Here is a 20258-nt window from a genome sequence, read left to right as displayed (position 1 = left end):
ATACTCAGCAAGTGCTCAGAGCTGCAAGGAGCTACCGGGTGCCAAGGAGAAGGAAGAGTCTGTCTCACAGGAGGAGACTGCCAAAGACTTACGTCACTCCAACTCTTTGTCATTTCTCACCAAATGTATCCTAAATTACTGAACCAGCCTTAAAAAAGGGTTAGCTGTATGGCTCCCATGAAATAACTTAAGTCTATTTTTTCCTAAGAGGTTAATGAATCTCTTAGGAAAATAATGAATAATGAATAGATTAATACTTATTAGCAGATAAGTAAATGGCCCAAGAACCTGCAAACACTTTAAAAGCATATTGACTGTCTCAGCAGCCACATAGTGGCATTTCTCTCAGCATTTCATAGAGGGAGTAAGACTGACACGCTCAGCTGGAATACTGATACTACTTTGGACTACACAGATGATCCCATTTTATTTACTGTCTCATAGCATTAAAGCCACCTGACCATGTTCTGCACTAAAGGAACTTAACGATCAAGGTGAAATTCTACTCCTGGACAGATTGAATCAGTTCTGATCAGATTCTGAGACTGTCACACATTTACACACTGATTTTGTAATTCTAGGGGAGAACACCTATTCATACAGTTAGTGTGTGTTCAAAACCTGAAAAGAAACTATTGACGCCAAGGCCATGATTTACCAAAGTCACTAGAAATTTAGCTACCTCAGGACTTTAGCTATCTACTGGTCAAATCTATGCCACAACTTTCTTACACTGTAAGCTTTTAGGGAACTAGTGTCAAAATCTTGTTGGACTTTTTGTACAAAGATCAGGCAAGTGGTCATCACAACACAGGATTTTTAACTGTGAAGATCCTATGTCATCTAAAACAACCAAAAATCTTGCTGAAGCTTTTCCACCAAACTTCTAGGTGATTGGTGAGCTATCTGGCTTATGGTTGCCTTATTTTTTCTGTTCTGATCCAAGAGCCATCAGTGCTCACACCTCATGAGTGTTATAAGACCTATCTGCTTTCAGAAATGCATATAATAGTGCACATAAGGCTCAGCAAGATACAGATTAAGGGACACACATCAAACATTAGGTAAAATCTTCCAATAAGGGTACATATAAGTACTATTGACATAGTCCTTAAGAAGCAAGAAGAGACCAAGCACACACAGGCTACACAAACAGTGGGGCCGTGCACCTAAGTTTGAGGTGATTCAGGGTGAAGCCTCCTCCAGAAGGAGTAAGCGCAAGGACTTCAGGTTCACATTGCAGAAAGGATTAGCCAAACTGGTAGTAATGTACAGGATTCCCATCCCAAGTTCCAATCCCACTCTGGACCAGACGTACTTCCAGCTTTCCCATAGATGTGGAAGAGTTTCATTTCCATTACTTCGAATTTTCCAATAAAAAATGAAGACCTGCCCAGAATTTTGTCTGAGCACTACAGTCTCAATAAATAACAAGCTGTTAGAAGAGGCATCTTTGCCATTGCATGGAAGAGACCCTGCAGCTAAGAGTCTCCTTGCATTTTCCTGGCTGCACCAGGAACAGTTTACTCAACACTGCAGCAGTGACAGAGGTAAGTGTATTCCTGTAACTTCTTCAAATAGTCACAAAAAGGATGCAAAATGTGTGAAAGCTCAGTCACAATGCAAGGATAGCTGGGTTGGAGCCATGGTGAAGAATAGTTTTGACAAATATTAGTGCCTTATTACTGGAGAAAAACAGCAACAAAACATTCTATTACTGAAATGGAAAGATATTAAAATATTGGTTAAACTGTTGGTGCCGTGTAGTGTCTAATGAGTGTGTGTGAAGCCTACTAAGCACTAGGAAAAAAGTAGAAGATCCAGGAGATGTTCTCAAGTACCTATAAGGAGCTACTACAGTTCTGCTAATACTGTAACTTTTCTTTTTTTTACATCAACACTAGCATTTTTTTTTAATAAAACCTACTAGTTACACCATCTGTTCTAAACACTTGGCAAGTCATCTCGTCAAAAAAAAAAAAAAAAAAACAAAAAACAAAAGAACCCCACACCTGACTGGATCCACCATCTTTTGAATTCTGTGTGTTGGCAATTCCCATGTTGCTCGACATTGAAGTCTACTGAAACCTCTCCATCTGCTGGTGGCTGCGTTTCAATCATGTGCATTGTACTAAACCGGCCTTGCAAGACACCTACAGCCGATTCTGGGTAGTCTTTCAAATATGCTACTGGTTTATCACATTCATTCCTATACTAACAAGCATCTGAGATTAAATCAAGGAATAAAACGTAGTTTTAGCGGCAGCAGGAAATTCCTGCATCTGTGATTTGACGGTGATTGTCCGTGCTTCCAATAGCATTACTTGCTCTGGTTGGTACTGCTTTTGGATAGCTGAACATACTTTTGCACATGCGATCCAAGCCCACGTTGGCTTTTAATTTCTATTACATCACACTGAGTGCAATGAGCTTCTGTAAAATCCCGCTAAGCATCACAGCTTCCAAAATAAATTTCTGCTGTAACAAATTCTGTGTTATCACAAAAATAAATTTAACTTGGAATATACCATGGGATTTGTCTTCTCAGAGACAGAGATTTTGGCTTCATGGTGAGCTTTTGTGAGCTTTCCCCACACACAAACACTTAGTGTAGAAATAAATAAGTAAAAAAAAAAAAAACAGTATTTGTGAAGAAGGCATAGTTCCAATGCTGTTTAATTGCAGACTCTAACAGTTTCAGGTACCTCTAAAGGTAGTATTATGAGGTCAAGGGCTTTTTTACTCCTCACAGCTTTAGTCTTAATTGTAATCACTTAATTGTAGTGATGTAGACTTACATAGCCTAGTAAATGTAGCCATAATTATGCCTCTCTTTTATAACAAAGCCTGCACATCTGATGACACAGAATTAAGAGTTACAACTTCCAACTAACTATTAAAATACAGGTATAGCAGAAATGCTAAGTCACGGCCTAAAGCTGTTTGAGCACCTGGGGGGAAGGCAGGGCCAACCCAGGGGAGCTCAGGTGAATGCAATGCACCTCAGTGACTGGAAGGGGTGAAGCCAGGATCTACCCCTCATTTAAGGGTAGGCAGCGGAGGTGAGAGCATTGTCTGCTGGAGATCCCTGCCTATCTGAGGCCTTTTAAAGGTAGGGAGCTCTTTTCCTTAATTTCTGCATTTGCTGTGCTTGGGCTTGTTCTCATTTGCAGAAGCTAAAGACTTTGCTACCCTGCTGTTATTGTGATTTGATACTTTCCATCTCATTATAGCATTACAACAGGGCAAAAAGAGGCATCTTACGCATCACATCCCTCTGAAGGCCTACCCAAAAAGTTTCTGAAGATCTGGAATTATTCACTGACTTGATTAATAGAGTGGATTACAGAACAAATGTGCTTATTAAATTTGCAGGCAGTGTTAAAGTGAGAGGGACTGTGTTAGAACTCAGAGCTTAGGAAAGTTCTGAGAAGGCTACGAAAAAAAAACAACAGTGTAATTGCAGAAGGATAATGCAAATTTCTCTGGTTATGCTGTCTAACTACAAGTCAGTGAATGAGAAAATGGGGATCAGAACATGCAGTTAAAGATCTAGTGGCCATGGCAACTCAAAAGCTAGCAATGAGTCAGTTCTCATTCTGCTGCAAAAACGAGTCCTTAGTAGGTTGTATAAATAGAACTGGCTGTTCTCTCAAAGGAATGTGAAATAGACTTCTTATGGTACTGCTAGTGCTACAGCTGAGCACTGTGCAGAGATCTGTGTGTGATCCGAATGGAGAATCTAGGAGAAAACAGGTAGAACTATGGAAACCAAGGCTATTGAGGAAGAGCTGATCAACTGACAGGTTTAATCTAAATGTAAGGAGAGGCATTGTGTCTGTATGTACAGAAATAAACAGCATCAGCAACTCACAGCTGGGACCTGCAGTTTCCCAGTACTGACTGAGAACACAATGATATCCCTGAAGATGAGTATACACCACCAACTTCATCATCTGTGGTTTTAGGATGTTTTTGTCACAGACTGAGTCTCCTTGGAGATAGAAATATATATTTCAAGAAATCTTTTATTTACTATCATTTTCTTTCTTAGTGCTACCCTGTCTGCAGGTTTGGTAGGGTGCTTTTTGGCTCACTTACTGATTGTTTTTATGGTCTCAAACAAAACTAAATCAGCACTACAGCTAATTTAGCATGAATCTAAGAAACACATTATAAGAAACTATTCCTATTTTAGAATAGGTCCCTCAGTTGAAAGATACCTACAAAAATCATATCCTCCAGCTGCTTGACCACTTCAGGACTAACCAAAAGCTAAAGTGACCAAGGGCATTATCCAAATGCGTGTTGAACACTGGCAGGTGTGGGGCATCAACCACCTCCCTGTCCATTTACCATCCACAGGGAGCTGCAGAGGGTAAGGAGAGGTTGCCTCTGAGCCTCCTCTTCTCTAGACTGGACAACTCAAGTACTACCTGCCTACCCTCATAGGGGACAGGTCTGGGAGGCATGTCCTGCTTTGCTGCTCTCCTCTGAATGATTTTGAGGACCTTAACATCATTTCTATATTGTGCAGTCCAGAGCTGAACAGAATATTAAAGATGAGGCCACAACAGTGCTAAACATAGCAAGAGAATCTCTTTTAACTATCTGGCTATGCTGTTAACCAAGACTGTCATCTTGGTTGTTAACTCATGTTGAGCCTGTTGTCACCAGCACCCTCAGGTCCCTTCCTGCTGATCTGCTTTCTAGCTACTCCTCTCCCAGTCTGTCCCTGTACCCAATATCGCTGTGTTCTTGCTACAGGAAATCACATACGGCCCATGAAGAGCTCAAACCCGCTGACACACTAACAAACTGAGCTAACCAGCCCAGTTGGACATACATTGTAGGCTATAACACCTTTTTCTTCCTACAAGAGGTGGATTTCTTACTACACCATGATGTTAATTAGAAAAAGTTTTCTTTCATCATATATAAATTTAGGAGACATACGTGCTTCATAAAATCTCCAGAATTTCACTGGTATCATTCAAGTGTTTCAAGATTTGATCTGAAAGAGCCAAGCCTCACCCACTGTACCTACTGTAGGTACAGCAGCCAAATTCTCATACATTAGTATAGCAATATATTTTGTTACTGAAAACCTCATACCATTTTGTTAATTGTTCAAATGCCTTTTTAAAAATCATACTAATACAAGTTCAGTGTTCCCTAATGGTAGCTTGTCCACTGCTGTGATGTTACACAAAAATACTGTCAGGAGTGCTGTGGTTCACGCTGTCTTCTGTACTAACTGGAGAGGTCACACATAGCAAGCATTCCTTTGCGTATATTTTAACAAGAGTTCTGTGACTGTGGAACTCTACTTAGTATTTCATAGTCACAAATCCTTTGCTTTGTTACCTTCACTGATCTAAAAAAGGCTTTTATGAGTATATCACTGTTGTTCTGAAGGGTATGACTGAGCACTTCATAAACAACTCTTCCCATAATTTCTGCATGGAGACACAGCAGATACCCAACTTCTATACCACCCCTCAGACAGACAATATGCATTATACTAGGCATTTACTTTTTCAGGATATTCTGCCGGTTTCCTTCCACAAGACAAGGTGTCTGCTAGTATAATAACAGTTAATTGTTCAGTTTGCAGGACCCACACAATCACATATTACTTGCAGCACAAGCTGTAGTGTTAAATGTCTTCATTCAGGGAAAAAAGACATACATACATTTATACATATTTATTTTAATTTTTTAAAAGTAGCATTTGCAGTTTCTTTTAAGCATTCACCTCTCTTTTGCTTCAAATGTGCACTTATTGAAACATCTACTGGCTTCCATGTCCAAGATTCATACCTATAATAATACATGCCAGAATCAAGCTTCATTGCTTGTTGGCAGCCTCCTGTCATGAAAACATTATACAGTAACTTGAATGTAGGAAAGGCCTATGTTTGTCATCAAGCAATAGGCTGGGACTGGATCAGTCTCCTTGAGTCCAAGGGTAACAATGCTGCTTTCCAGAACACTGAAGCTCACATAGTAACTTTTGTTTCCTTTTGTATCCAGTAAGTGAACAAGGTGGTTGATTTTTCTATGGTAGCTTCTTTAGTTGGTAAGATTTCCTCAACATCTACAGCAAAACACCAGTTGTAAACTTCAATTATTTAGAAATGTCGTCTTTTAACAGCAAGAAAATACTTGATCTGGCATGTAGTTAAGCGAACTGGGAACAAACCAAATTTCATCCTCAGATAAACATATGTAACTACTATAGATTTTGATCTAACCCACACACAAAATTTTACACATACTACAAATAGAAACAGAAGTTATCAGCAAAAGACTATCTTACATTGTTTCAAATTAATTTGCAACTATACAATTTTAATGTAATAGAAAAAGGAAAGGAATATAACAGAACAGGTATGAAGAGAAATATTTTCCAAACTTTTATTTGTGCACATTCATCAGGTGAAAAAGATAACTTTTACAGCTTCTTTGGTGCCCAATATTCAGCATACAAAAATGTAAAAGACTATTCACAAATAAAACACAAGCTCAAACTAAAAAAAAAAAAGTTTTTAAGGTAGTGCACATCGTGACAGCTTTGCTTATGAATACACAGAAATTACTGCAAAAATAAATAGAATGTCTTTTTAAAAGCAGCAATTTCATATCTTGTAAACTTCTGTTTTTACAATACAGCACTGTTAAGAGTAAAATCCAAAAGGACTGGAGTTTATACTGTGGCCATGAACAAGAAAAAAGTCTGTATTCCTCTGCTATAGTTGGTCCAGTTTTCCTTTTTGCTTTTAGTCCAATGTGCAGCAGTCTTTAAAGGTGCTTGGTTAGGGAACCTAACCATCAAGTGGTGAGTTATAAAACTTATTTTCTGCTTTCAAACACGAAGGGGTAAATCTGCTCCACAGCACTGGCGACAGCCTTTACGTTTGGCCCTGAGATATATTAAAAAAGGAAAAAAAAAAGCAATAGGAAGAGAAATAAATCAGACCATCGTGAATTAAAACAACTGTCTTTAACAATTTTAGCTACCATAACTTCAGTTTGTAAACAAGAACAATTTCTCCCAAATTAAGAATGTTTTCCTCCCATCACCTCTACTTACAAGAGAAAGACTCTAATGTGGATGCTGTAAGATGTTCCACTCTGGCCAATGGCTAGAGTACAAATAAACACTATTGATTTCCTTACAAGTTTCATATTTCTTAATCAGTCAGCCCAGGGAAGATTGTAGCAGCTGAGTGTCAGAAATAAAGGAAATAATTTTACTTACGCTACTCTTCTAGGAATTTGCACTACCTAGATTTGTATGAGCTAGCTACACTTAATTCTTCTTTTAAATAGCCACCAACAAAAATTAATGCTAAATAATGCTGCATTTAATTTAAGTATGTTTCAAGCAAATTTATCTTCGAAAACTTTTCAATCTTGATTTTGCAAATAGTTCCAAACATTCATCTCAGGACATCTGCAAGCCAGAGAGTGATTATTATCTCAGGATGAAGCAGCTGTAGGGTATCTGATTTATCAACATTTGAGGAAAGAAAACGAACTACCAGTGCTTTTTAACGGAACTAGATTCTTTTCCACAACAAACAATTGAGGTCATAAATGAACAAGCAATGCACATGCCAAAAGAAATTCATCCTGGATAGAAGTTTGGTGATGCATGATAAATGAAATCGGCTATTTCTCAAGTGCTTCAATGCCTAAGAACACAATTTCTTTTTACTCTCCTTTTAGACTTCAGAAGTTAACCTCAAGTAGAAAGAACCATTCAAAATGGCTCCCCAAAATCACAAATAACTGGCTACACCTTATTTATGTAATCTGGGAAATACTGTTTTAACTCACGTGCTAAGTTAGGAAGAAAATGGAGAGGACCAGGATTATTCTTGTTTTCAAACTGAGTTAAATGTTCACTTAAGCTTAGGTAAAAGCCTATAATGTTCTCCACCTTCTAGACAGATGCTGCACCTTTCTCTAAGTTGTCTGCTACTGTACAAACACAAGCTCAAGAGACAGCCTTCAGGAAGCAGCACTGAGTAGACACAAACTTACAGAAAGGCTAAATCTCGTTAAGAAGATGATGTGATGTACTGAGTCTTCTAAGACTTCAGGGAAGCTCAAGCTTCCAATTTATCTTAAATCTAATTTCTGGTTTAACCAGTTCAGAATACATGCTTCAGTGTAGCTTACAGTATTATGAAGATTTAAAAAAAAAAAAAAAAAAAAAAAAAAAAGGAAAAAATAAAATACAAACAAATGAAGCCCCCAGACCTTGTCCACTCAAGGTAATTTTTAAGCCTATCAATCATAACATCTTCTACGTAACTCCTCTGGAATTTGGCTCTGAAACAATTTAGATGAAAGCACTGGGAAACAAAATCCACTCCATCAACTCAACATATCTTTTGACTATTCTGAACATCATCTTTTCCTAACTAACTGTCCCTGAAGTTAAATATTCCCAACAAGTTAAATATTTATGGCATCAAAATACCTGTAACTGTGATACTGCCAGTTGAAAAAATCTGTAAGGTAGCTCTGAGAGTTTTTATTCTGTAGCACACAGCAGGATGAAGTTCTGGTTCATAACTAGAAAACAAAATAAGAGGTCAAAACTCAAAATGAAAAGCTTAAGAGGTACACAAGCACTGTTACTCTTTAAAATCCTACCGTACCTAGCATGAGGTCTGTTATTCTTCGTAAATTCTGGCAATCTGATCTCAAAGGGCATGTTGCACACTGCTAAAACATTCACAACTTTAAAATCTGTGAAAATTACCTTTTTAAAAAGAAAGGAAAGAGTCATTAAAAATTCAATTCAGAGAAGCAGAGATGTATGCATTGCAAAAAATCTTAAACAAGTACTATAAGAATACTAGCTAATAGTATTTCGATCAATGTGATTAATGCATTTCTGATAAGAGTTTAAAGAGTACTTAATGGATTCAAATCATTTACTTTATCCTTCTATAGTACAGTAGTTGTTGAACTAGGTATTTCACAGTTCTACTATGTGGTTTTAGTACAATTTACTTTAAGAATGAGATGCAGGAACAACTCATCGCTATCCTAAACACATCAAATTTGAAAGCAAACTAAAATAATTCATGAGACATTAAAGTAAGCAAAAAAAAAAAAAAGTTTCATTGTTACAAGAATTCTTTTCAATATGGAAAAGTGTCTTTAGTGTTTCATTGCTATAAATGATTTTATTAAAGGTAGGAATAAGAAAAGACAAAAATTTCTTCATTTCAAATCTCCACTCTGGCAACCTCTTCTTTACAGTCTTCGACCTTCTGCAACCTAGCACAGACCACTGACATTTTAATTCTCTATTCATGGATATTCTACATTAAAGTAGTCAACAGACAATACCTAAACAAGTGCACTGATCAATAGTCAGTATTAGTAAGATCACTGGAGAATATTTCAGTGTATTTGAAACAAATTAAACAGAAAGTGATCATTCCTCAGTCAAAACTTTTAAGAAGTATGAGTGGAGGCAAAAAACCTTATAGAAAAAGTCAACTGTTACTTCAAACCTTAAAGTACATTCCACTTAAACCACTCACTTTATTATAAAACTTTGTGCACCTACACTGGAGGCACCGTTCATCTCCCAATAATCCAATGTTCCGCTCTAGCTTTTAGAGCCTGGTTCTAATGTATACATTAGCAATAAAATTGCCTAACTTCTGCTTGGGTTGAATACAGCCTGAATGGGATAGCCTGTCGGTAAACACAGATTGTGGATAAACAGCACAACTGGCTATCAGGAAGTTTTAAAATACATTTTCATACTCTGAGTCATTCATAACCCTTAGAACACAGTTGAAGGAGTATTTTTGACTAGTAACTGTAATTCAAATAAAAAAAGAGGAGCTTCATGCCCTGACTTTTTCATTTGACTTAGTTTCAGCTGTGCAATCTCAACACTGCAGCATTTCCCTCCACTGCAATTAACAGGGCTAAAATGTGCCCTAAACAAGATAGACATGCATTTGCTATTCCACCATATATGAAGGAAATAGTCTTCAAATGACAGCTTGGTTTATACATCTCAGCACTTCTTCCAAATGAATAGAAAAATACATTGTAAGATTCAAGAAACAATTGTGGGTGGTTCATTTAACAAATACTGTTCATTAGCCAGAGAAAAAGCACAATTCTAAGCTGCCAAATGAAACTCAAATCCGCTAAGACAGATTCTCTTTGATAGCATCTGGAAAATGTATTCTGTAACAAAAGGGGCATCTGAGTGAAAACATGCTGGTTGCTGGATTGTTAAGTTCCCTCATATTTTTTTTTTCCAAAAACAGTGTTTACCAGCATTGCTTAAGTCACACAATTCCATTTTCATTAGAATTACCTGAAAACCTAGTTTCTGTAGACAACGAGCTAATCGTCTGGCACCAAATTTAGCTTCTTCTTCACTGTAAAGCAGACAATCTAGCATTAATAGAGTATATATTTATGTTCACACATACTACGTAGATAATCAGAGTATAAAACCATTATGCAAGCATGAAGTGTGATCACGTGGACAGCTGTTTATTTCATCCAGCTGTACATATCAAATTCTATTTTCACTGTCTAGATATTCAGTCTTCAAATATGGTATAAAGAATTCTATTTCTCCGCTCAGTTCGAGTCCGTAGGAGCTGCAGTGGAAGTCATACTTTGATCAAACATATATGCTCCTAAGAGACAAATATGACTACAAGCAGCCTGAATTTGGCCATCCTGACTTGGTGGTTACTTTTCATCCCTCTCTCCTTTACAATGGGTGTGTTAACTTGCCTGGAGGTATAGAAAAGAATGCAGCGTTTAACATTCCTACTAGTAGAAAGCACAACATAAAGTTTAGGAGAAAAGCTCACCATACAGTTACATGGTGTGCAGGGTGAGAGGAAAAAAAAACAAACAACTCTATCATTTGAATGGTAGTACTGACCAAACATTCTCCATTTTGAGATGGAGAACATACACAAAAAGCATACAGATTTGTCATTGTATCTTATCCACAGTGTGGACACATCTCAAGAGGAACTTAGCCTAATGAGCCTTAATGGGTTCAGTGAGTTCCTGTATCTGAATTAAATTTGCTCTTGCTTCTTTCCAGTCCCTCAGTAGTAAATAACCTAATTAAATTCAGGTAGGTTTTCATGTAGTAATAAAAGACATTCCTTAAAAAACATCATCCCTTTCTAGATTTCAAGTTCTGGCTTAAAACAACAACAACAACAATATATATATATATATCTTAGAGAGTTTTCAAGAGAAATCAGTAGGATTTTTTTTTTCATAAAGTAGTTTTTCCAACTGTTCTTCCAGAAGGCTGAAATGAAGTTTCTTAAGATTTCAATTTGGTCCAAGGCAGACACTGCATAGATAAATTCCTCCCAAATGCTTAGTTGGCAAGAATGTGATACAATGTGACAGAATATTAACAGTAGCAAGCACTGCCTCTTGCTAACTTCCTCATCTGTAACATTATGTTTTAAAATACACATCAATTTCATCCACAGAAAAGATTTTCATGAACTCACCTTGTGGCTCCTGTGCAAATAACTTTTCCTGAGGACCAAATTGTGGCTGTAATCCTAGGTTTTCTAAGTTTCATTAATACTTTCTGAAAAGGAAAATGAAAGCGAAGCATTGGGAATTAGTTCAATTTCATACTAAGGAAAAAAAAAATTACACTAATAATATTCTCTTTATTTTTTATAAGTCTTGAACCGTTCCTTTCATCTCTTTCAGCAATTACAAAATAAGCTCCTGAGAAGAGCTAAATAAACATGCACTGAATTAGCCGTTCAATTTTAACACAACAGATTGAAAGTTACTCTCCCCTTAAAAAAAAAAAAAAAAAAAAAAAAAGCTGAAAGCCACAGCACCATTATTATTATTATTATTATTATTATTATTATTATTATTATTATTATTATTATCTCAACTATCATACTGCTAATTCCTTATCAGCATAAATTTTCTGAGAAAAGAAAATCGAATTTGGAGGAGACAAACTAGATCCGAATGCATAGGAGGTCTCATCAGATATCTTAACAAACAGGCTTAGCATTTGACATGACTTGTTAAGCATTCTGCATAACTACAGAAATAAAATTTCTCTATCCATCATATGTGGATATCAGATACATGAAGTTTTAGCTTAAGGAACATATATATAAAAACAGATAACTGTGTTACATTAAATCTCTTACCCCAACATCACGCTTGTATATCACATTTGCTCCCTCTAATGCAATCTTTCTCAAGTTTAAATGACATCTTGTTCTAAAAACACACACTACATTTGTGATTAAAATGTCCAATGCAACATCACTGTCTGCATCCATTGGGGTGATTTACAACTCAGTTCTCACACCAGTTCACCATGAAGATCACATCCTGAGAATGAAAACAACAAAATTAAGCATACCAGTAGAAAACTGTCTATTAACACTGTTCTTGTATACACTCATCCCTTAAATGAGACAAGAAGCAGAAGTGACTACAGTCTGACTCATTTAAGTTCACTGTGTGTGTGTGGGGGGGGGGGGGGGATGTCTGCATCCTGTGCACTATAAAATAGGAGGCTGCTTGTTTGAAGCCACGTTGCCAGACTTAACAGACATAAAATGTATGTACTTTATTTTTAAATCTACTGGTTAAATATGTTACAGCTCTTAGCAACTATATTAGGACACTGCAAAGCTTATTAAAACATTTTCCATAGCTTCAAAGGATAAATGAGAAATGAGCTGAGGAATGAGTTGACGATGTCACTAGACGCCTTGGGAAAATGCATTTCTCTCACTGCTTACATTGATAATTCTGAACAGCTTATCATTTGTATTGAAATGGATGAGCCTGCTGAGTAACTTTGAAACTCAGAAGTTACACACACTACAGCCTGCAGACAGTCTGCAACCAAAGTTTACCCACTTCTCCCTCAGCATTCTAGGCTAAACTCTCCAAATGTAAGAGCATGGGGTGAACTATACAAACTATCCTGATGGCAGCAACAGGCCATGAGACATAGGAGCCTCTAATTCCCTTTTGCTCTGCCACAGGAATAACACAGAACAAGCATACGCTATGCACACAGAAAAATCAAATGTTTCTAAGGAACAGCATGAGTGTTACTATGAAGGTACAGGACAGCCACCCAGCACACAACACAGCAAACCTAACACAGCAAGGAACTGCTCAGTCTGCCTATGCATGCCAGGGGTGATGCTCCTACCAAACACTTTTGACTAGAAGACTGTGAGACAGGGGCAGGCATATTGCTCAATGCCATCCTGCAACTGATGGCATCGCTTCTGTAAGCACACCAAAGCCAAGATGGCTGGCATTTCACATAAATTCCAGATGAAGTGGAATTCCACCTTTTAGAGAAAGGTGGGGGAAATAAAGAGCAAGAACATTGGTATAAAGTAAAAAGGACTAATATACAAAAATATGAGAGCTTATTAAGGAATTTTTCTTTGTATAAGAATGTAAAAATGTTAGTTCTCATCCAGGAGAATGAGGTTAAGCACAGAGCAGCCTGAGGGTTAGAGGCAATAGTACCCCAGATAGCTCTTGTGCCACTCATCTAAAATGTTAGTAAAATTTCACCCCAAATGAATCCCTATAGAAAGCAAAGGCCAAAATCAAAGAAACTGTCAGATACGCAACATGCTCTATGCAGTCACTGCCATCGAAAAAGCAGAAGACTATGTATCAAAAACACCCATACACATAACACAATGCAATGCACATTTATAATCTTATAAATCTTTTGGTTTATGTATCAAATCTACAAGACACAAACTTACCAATGTTATTATGGATTATATTTATCATTATTTCCACCTTCCTAAACGTCATAATAAAATTCACTGCCAACACAGAATAATGTACAGTGCAGATGTGTGTAATGCACTTGATAAACTGCTGTGACAGTCACCTTCTCCTATTGAGCAGCTGGCTCCCAGCTAAAAGAATTATTCTATAATTATTGGTTTGTCCAATATAAGAAAAGGAGAGGCAGGTGACTAACACAGAAATCGATGAAGAAATGGCAAGATAGGGAGGAAACCAAAGGCAATGTGTGGGGGAGAGAAGGCAGAGAACAAACAGTTACTAATTAGTATTCCCAGATCTTTTTTTTTTTTTTTTAATTCAAAATTATATGAATCCTATGTAGTTACAAATGACTTGTTCCATCTGGTTTTGCTGGACTACTACAGATTGGGTTAGCAATTTATGGCACTGGATCCAAAGATAGCACATGTGCAGATTTTGAACAGCACGCAGGCAGGGACAGCGTAGAGAGAGGAGCTGGAAGCCATGGCATCCTGAGAGAGGCATTTGTTTTCCATCCTGGCTCCATGTCCTGACTTTTGCTAAGATCACTTACTGGAACCCAGGAACTAATGCTAGGCAAGAAGATAGCTGCAATGGACACTGTCTCCCAGATTTCACCATGTTCCTACTGGCACATTCAATCTCCACAGTCTGTAAGAATAATGCCATTGTGCAGATGAAAAGGTTCCTAACTGCTAAGCAAACTATAACACTGTATGAGAATATCCCCATGAAACACTGGCAGTTTGTCTTAAATAGAACCTAGGAGAAAAGCTTTAAGGACAAAAAAAAAAAAAAAAAAAAAAAAAAAAAAGCAATTGAGAGACATGAAAATCACATCTTAAAAGGAAAAGATCTATCACTAAAGGGAAATTTACAGGAAAAATCTCAGTGTTAAAATGTTGTGGAACTGTCTGTAAGAAGGTTTTCAGAAACTATAATGTATCTTGGTTAGGTGTACAAGTTACTTCAATGAGTTTTAAGGGAGAAAAATCGTAAGATATTAGGGTACCATACCCCCATTTTCATTAGCCACATTCTGAAAGCTCAAGACAACAGATATATAGGGAGGACCTTTTTAAATCTGTAATCTAATTTGAGCTGTAGCTAATATTCTAGACTGTGGTTTGCAACATTCAGTTAAAAAATGACAGAATTTTTCATAAAAGCAGTTATGTAAACACAGCATAAGAATTGAAAAACTGCCTTTTTGTGACTGTAGCATTATCTGATCTACCAAAAGAAGATCACTGAAACACTTCACTCAAATGCTGAACATTTCAAATATTCGCTATGACATTTCTCCATTTGCACTAAGATGACTGCATTTGTTGCTGCAAATACCACCCAAATTCCTTCAAAATCTGAGTGTGGACAATTTCAAATTCAGTATGTCCGTTCTCATTTAGCACATAAATACAGCACCAACCTCTTCCAAGGCATGGTTTAGAATTACTAGATGAAACAAGCTGCTTCTATACTTGGATGCTTCTGCTGAACAGTGAGCATAACCTGCTACAAGCTCTGCCTCAGGTGTTCATTTTGATGTCTCACGCTGTATCAGCAACAAAGAAAAAATTGTTCAGAAAAAGATGTGCTCCTTCTTCAGGAAGTCTTAAAGAAATCCAAATGCACAGCAACCACTTCAACAGAAATTAATGATTTAAAGAAACACTAATATATGCACCACATAAAAACACCCCAAACCATCTTTACAAAAAATAGTGTAAGAAGGTTCATTAAAAAAACAAAAAACAACAACAACAAAAAAACCTGTTCTTTCTTCTGTTTCTCTCCAGTAGCACAACCAGCTGGAACACATAGTTGTAACCAATGCTTTGATGCTCCTCTTCCCAAGTTTTCCCTTCTCATCTCTGCTTATTGATGCACCCTACTGCATCCCATTCAAGGCCAGGTTGGATGGGGCCTCAGGCAGCCTGATCTTGTGCCAGCCCTGCTAACAACAGGAGGGTTGGAAGCAGATGTTCTCTAAGGTCCCTTCTAACCCAAGATGTTCTATGATCCCTTATGGGTAGCTCTGATCCATTCTCTTATTTTCCAAATTGAATTTCTACATTTCTGTTTCGTATCTGCAAACTAGGAAAAATAATCTTGTCATGCTTTTAGAAAGACATTTTGATATTAAGGAACAGCCTTATGTATGTGCCTTTTACTATCCTGTATTTATGCACTTATATTTGCAGAGCAGTGGGACTGAGTAAAAACTTAACATCTGGTTCTTTCCTGTTTAGGGTTCACAAATTCCAAGTTGATTTCACCGAGCTCAATTTATGTTCTCCTGATTAATATCACCCAAAAGTTCTCTCATCTGAACCTTAAACTTTTGGCAGCTTAAATCCCATTTCAAAAGTATGTTCTGCCAGCCACTGCTAATTTAGTAACAGGCTAAAACAGAAGATAAAATCATTTACTTTTCTACACACACAGCTTTACTTTTGTATTGTACACTTCATTCAGCTTTCTCCAGAGCAAGTAACAAGTAACATATTTGAATTCAAATTTTCTTGTATGAATGTAACAGAATCCACACCAAGAGAGAAAAGATTAATAAATGCATCTTCACAAAAGTTTGTATTATTCTATTTTATCATAGACATTTTGAAAGCTTGTTCTCTCTTTTAAACATGGATGTCAGGGAAACCAATGGAATACTGTCATTAAGGGAAAAAAAAAAAGGAGGAAGAAAAGCAAATAGATCAAGCAAAGAACCTCAAAATAAGAACAATAAAAACTAATCCTAAGAATATTTGGCTCTAAGAAGTAGTGCATTCTACCCTGAAACTAGAGAAACTTCCCACTTTAGAGTAAGAACATTTTGAAGGAAGGAGAGAGAAAAGGATTGCACACTGCAATTCTTGGACAAAGCATTACCCATACATCCTCAATTAGGATCAAGGCCATACTATTTTTGAAACTATATAAACACACACAGAGAAACACACCCTGCACTGAAATCTTGCAATCTAAAAAAAGCCAGCTTGCTCTGACTTCCAAAAAAAATTCCAAACCAACACCACTGTCATTATCAAAGAGAAAGAAAAGTCACTAGGGAAAGGGTATATAAACAAAGTACTATTTTAAGCTTTTGGCTACCTTTAAGCTGAGAAACTCAGAGTTATGAAGGTAGATGATGGGTACCTAACAACGGTGATGCTAACATCAGAAAAGCTTTATGAACATATCTGTCACACCAGCAGAAGGACAAGCAACTTGTACCGGTTATTTTTAACCTAAGCGCTTTGCCAACCAATTCCAAAACCTGTTCCAACAGCCCAGTGGACAGCGTTCCCAGTGGAACATACCACTGTTGCTGCTGGCATTCCAACAAATAGCTTGAAAAGCATTTTTGACTAAGTTATCAAAAGAGTCCAGGTGAGAATGAAGAACACAAAACATAAATCCTAGTGGGATCCAGGAGATAATTAATTCCATCCTCCTGTTCGCGTTCGGGCCATGGGGAAGCAGGTCCGTACGAACAAGAGCTGACAGACCTGAGGTCTGCTTGAATCCTGGAATACAACACTATCACAGCGATCGGTGGACGACTCCCAAGAAATGAGAGCAATACTGCTACTGTCTGTCCAGGAACCCTCTGACTCAATCAGCTTTCTAAGTGTCAGAGCCAGAGGCATGTACTTTCATTTTTTATTGCCTCCAGTGGCAAGTTAAATTGTTCTAAAAGGGATCATTACCTTCAGACTAGCTCTTTCCAACTTCTGAGATTTACAGTTGCATGACTGTTTCCTATGGAACCAAAGCACATACAGCTTGGAAGAAATTTTACAAATATGTGCAAAAATAGCTGAAGTGGACATTTGTCCAAGAAGAACAACACAAAAAACCATTATACCTGCAATGCCAGGAGCAAGTAGGACACAAATTTCCCATTCTGCTTTGAATTCTTTTGAGTTAGACTATTGTGTGCCCACAGACCCAGGGTCTTCCAACACAAATCCAGCTACAGAAATAAAGCCAAGCTGCTTACAGAGCTAGATGAGAAAGCCTGCTTTCAGAGAGTAACTTGTAACAGGCCATTTTCCTCACGTTCTTCCCATCAAAATAAATCTGCTCATAGCCAGAGTGAGAATCACTCTGCATCCAGCTCCGTGCCACTTCTCCCTCAAAGCATCAAGCGATAGCCCAGCTCCAGGTGTTGAGAACTACCAATTCGATCTCAATAGCTAGATAGGTAGAAAACCGTCCTAAGTGCAATAAAAGCCTGGCCCAACAGGCTCGGTGGCCGTTCCACACTGACAAACTAGTGAGAAAAACACAAAACCTGAACGACTTAGAATAAAGGGCACGTCGCGTGTTCCCTTTCTACCCGCCTCAGCTGAGAGAACTCTGCTAGCCGTACTGCCGAGCCCGGCACGTGCCCGTCCTGTGCCGCAGCACTCAGGCAGCAATCGCCCCCTGTGAGCCGCGTCCCGGAGTTCCCAGCCAAGCACAGCACAGACAAAGCGCGGACACAAGGCCTCGCGCCCACCCGCTAGCCCACCCCGCACCGCACGCCCCGGGCGCCCCTCGGCACTTCGCCCCTTTAGGGGTCGCTCCCCTGGCCGAGCCGCGTCCCTCCCTCCGGCTTCCTCCACCTCCCGACTCCCGCCAGGGAAAGGGGCAGCGGAGGGAACGCGCCGACGCGAGGAGGGGAAGCCGAAGGCCGCGCTGCCTACCCCCGCAGCAGGAAGGGGCGCGGGCTCCCAGCGGCCGCCCGACGGAGCCGGGTCCCTCGGGCAGAGGCTAGCGGTGGAGCCGGGCCCGCTAAGCGGCGGCCCGCGGGCGGCGGGGAAGAGCGCGGCCCGGCGGCACGCGGCAGCCGTTACCGTACGGGCGGGAGGCGGCTGGCAGGGTTGCTAGGCGCCCCGCCGCTCGCGCCCGGCGGCGTTCCGGATGACGGGCCGAGGCTCCGCGACAATAAACATCCCCCAGCGCCGCGGGCATAGACGCGACGCCGGCTAGAGCGGCCACCGGAAGTCGCTGCGACGGGAGGGGAGGAAGGGGGCTGCGCCTGCGGCGCACTTCCGGTGTCGTGCGGGGTGTGTGTGTGTGTGGGTAGGTATGGGGGGGAGAGAGGGGGCTCTTGTTTGCGACGGGTCGCCCTTGGCGCATACTATTGCGATAGGCAGTTGCGACAGGCGTTGTTTCTCAGCGTGCTGATGGGATCCTCCATAGTACAAAGCTGTAGTGCCAGGCCGTGGTGTTTGAGCGGAACGTTGGGCCCGAAGAAAGAAAATGGTGGCAGCGTGCCATGGTGCATACCACGCTCTCCCACTTCTCCAGGTCTATGGGGCTGTAGGTATCTAATGCCACCTCCATGCTTCCACCAGGAGGAGATGCTGTGACAGCAGGTGTCACGCTGGAAGAGGACAGGAGACGCCACGGGCATGGGCCAGCCTGGGAAGGGTCTCTCAAGTATTCCCCTCCAGCTGCTGGCATGAGGCATTACCACGCTGCCTACCTGCGCTGCTGCATGCACCTCTCTGCGATATCCCGGCTGCCTGCTGCCAGCAGAGTCAGGGTACAGCAAAGTGGCTCTGAGACGACGTCTGAGAGCTGTGCTAGCAGCACCCAGAGCACGTTTCAGCTCCAAAGCTCGCCCTGTCCACACTCCAGTCCTCGCACACACGCTCAGTCGGAGGCCAGGCACGAACTGCCGGGCCGGGCTGCTGCGCCTGCGTTAAAGCAGCGTGTACCAAGCAGTCAGAATGCATCGCACAGAAGTGCCACAAACCGTGGCTCGGCCGTGTTGCCAGTCCTCACCTTCACTGGGTGACATCACCACCCGTCCCACAGCAATGTCGCCATCCATTGCTTGCTCATCACCGTGCGGCGGCCTCACCTGCTGCACGCGTGCGAGCAGCACTGCAGCCCCAGCACACATTCCTCGGCTTTCTGCAGCGCTGCTGCCCGCTCCATTCCCCCCCCACCTGGGTGAACCTGATGAGGTTCAACACGGCAAAGTGCAAAGTTTTGCACTTGGGCCAGAGGAATCCCAGGCATCCGTATAGACTGGAAGGAGCGGTCCTTGAAAGCAGCCCTGTGGAGAAGGACCCGGGGGTCCTGATAGATGAAAAACTCAATATGAGCCAACAGTGTGCTCTTGCGGCTCGGAAGGCAAATGGTATCCTGGACTCCATCAAAAGAGGGGTGGCCAGCAGGGACAGGGAGGTGATTGTCCCCCTCTACTCTGCTCTTGTGAGGCCCCATCTGGAACACTGTGTCCAAGTGTGGAGCCCGCAGTACAAAAAGGACAGGGAACTGTTGGAGAGGGTCCAGAGGAGGGCCACTAGGATGATCAGGGGACTGGAGTACCTCCCTTATGAGGACAGGCTGAGGGAGCTGGGCTTGTTCAGCCTGGAGAAAAGAAGGCTGCGGGGCGA

General features: G+C 40.2%; 1 protein-coding gene across 2 annotated transcripts; it reads right to left on the bottom strand.

The window, feature by feature from the left end:
• Nucleotides 1–6406: 6406 nt before the first annotated feature.
• On the bottom strand, nt 6407–18869 carry TBPL1 (TATA-box binding protein like 1). 2 transcript variants are annotated; one of them, XM_048936384.1, is made up of 7 exons: nt 18552–18869; nt 12225–12411; nt 11550–11632; nt 10370–10433; nt 8676–8779; nt 8495–8589; nt 6407–6926 (listed from the first exon to the last, which is right to left on the bottom strand). In XM_048936384.1, the coding sequence occupies exons 2-7, from the start codon at nt 12357–12359 to the stop codon at nt 6856–6858; spliced, it is 552 nt and encodes a 183-aa protein (XP_048792341.1). In that variant the 5' UTR covers nt 12360–12411; nt 18552–18869; the 3' UTR covers nt 6407–6855. The 2 variants fall into 2 exon arrangements, with proteins under 2 accessions (XP_048792341.1, XP_048792343.1); XM_048936386.1 differs by having other exon boundaries at nt 18702–18869.
• Nucleotides 18870–20258: the final 1389 nt, after the last annotated feature.

Source organism: Lagopus muta, chromosome 2 (genome assembly GCF_023343835.1).
Source record: "Lagopus muta isolate bLagMut1 chromosome 2, bLagMut1 primary, whole genome shotgun sequence".
In the NCBI taxonomy this organism is placed as follows: Eukaryota; Metazoa; Chordata; class Aves; order Galliformes; family Phasianidae; genus Lagopus; species Lagopus muta.
This window is presented reverse-complemented; position numbering and strand designations above follow the sequence as displayed.

Coding starts and splice junctions, on each gene's coding strand:
- TBPL1 (XM_048936384.1), bottom strand. CDS start 12,359: ATGGATGCAGACAGTGATGTTGCATTGGACATTTTAATCACAAATGTA. Junction 8,590..8,675: donor AATAACAGACCTCATGCTAG/GTACGGTAGGAT, acceptor TTTGTTTTCTAG/TTATGAACCAGAACTTCATC. Junction 6,927..8,494: donor TGGCAGTATCACAGTTACAG/GTATTTTGATGC, acceptor AATATATCTCAG/GGCCAAACGTAAAGGCTGTC.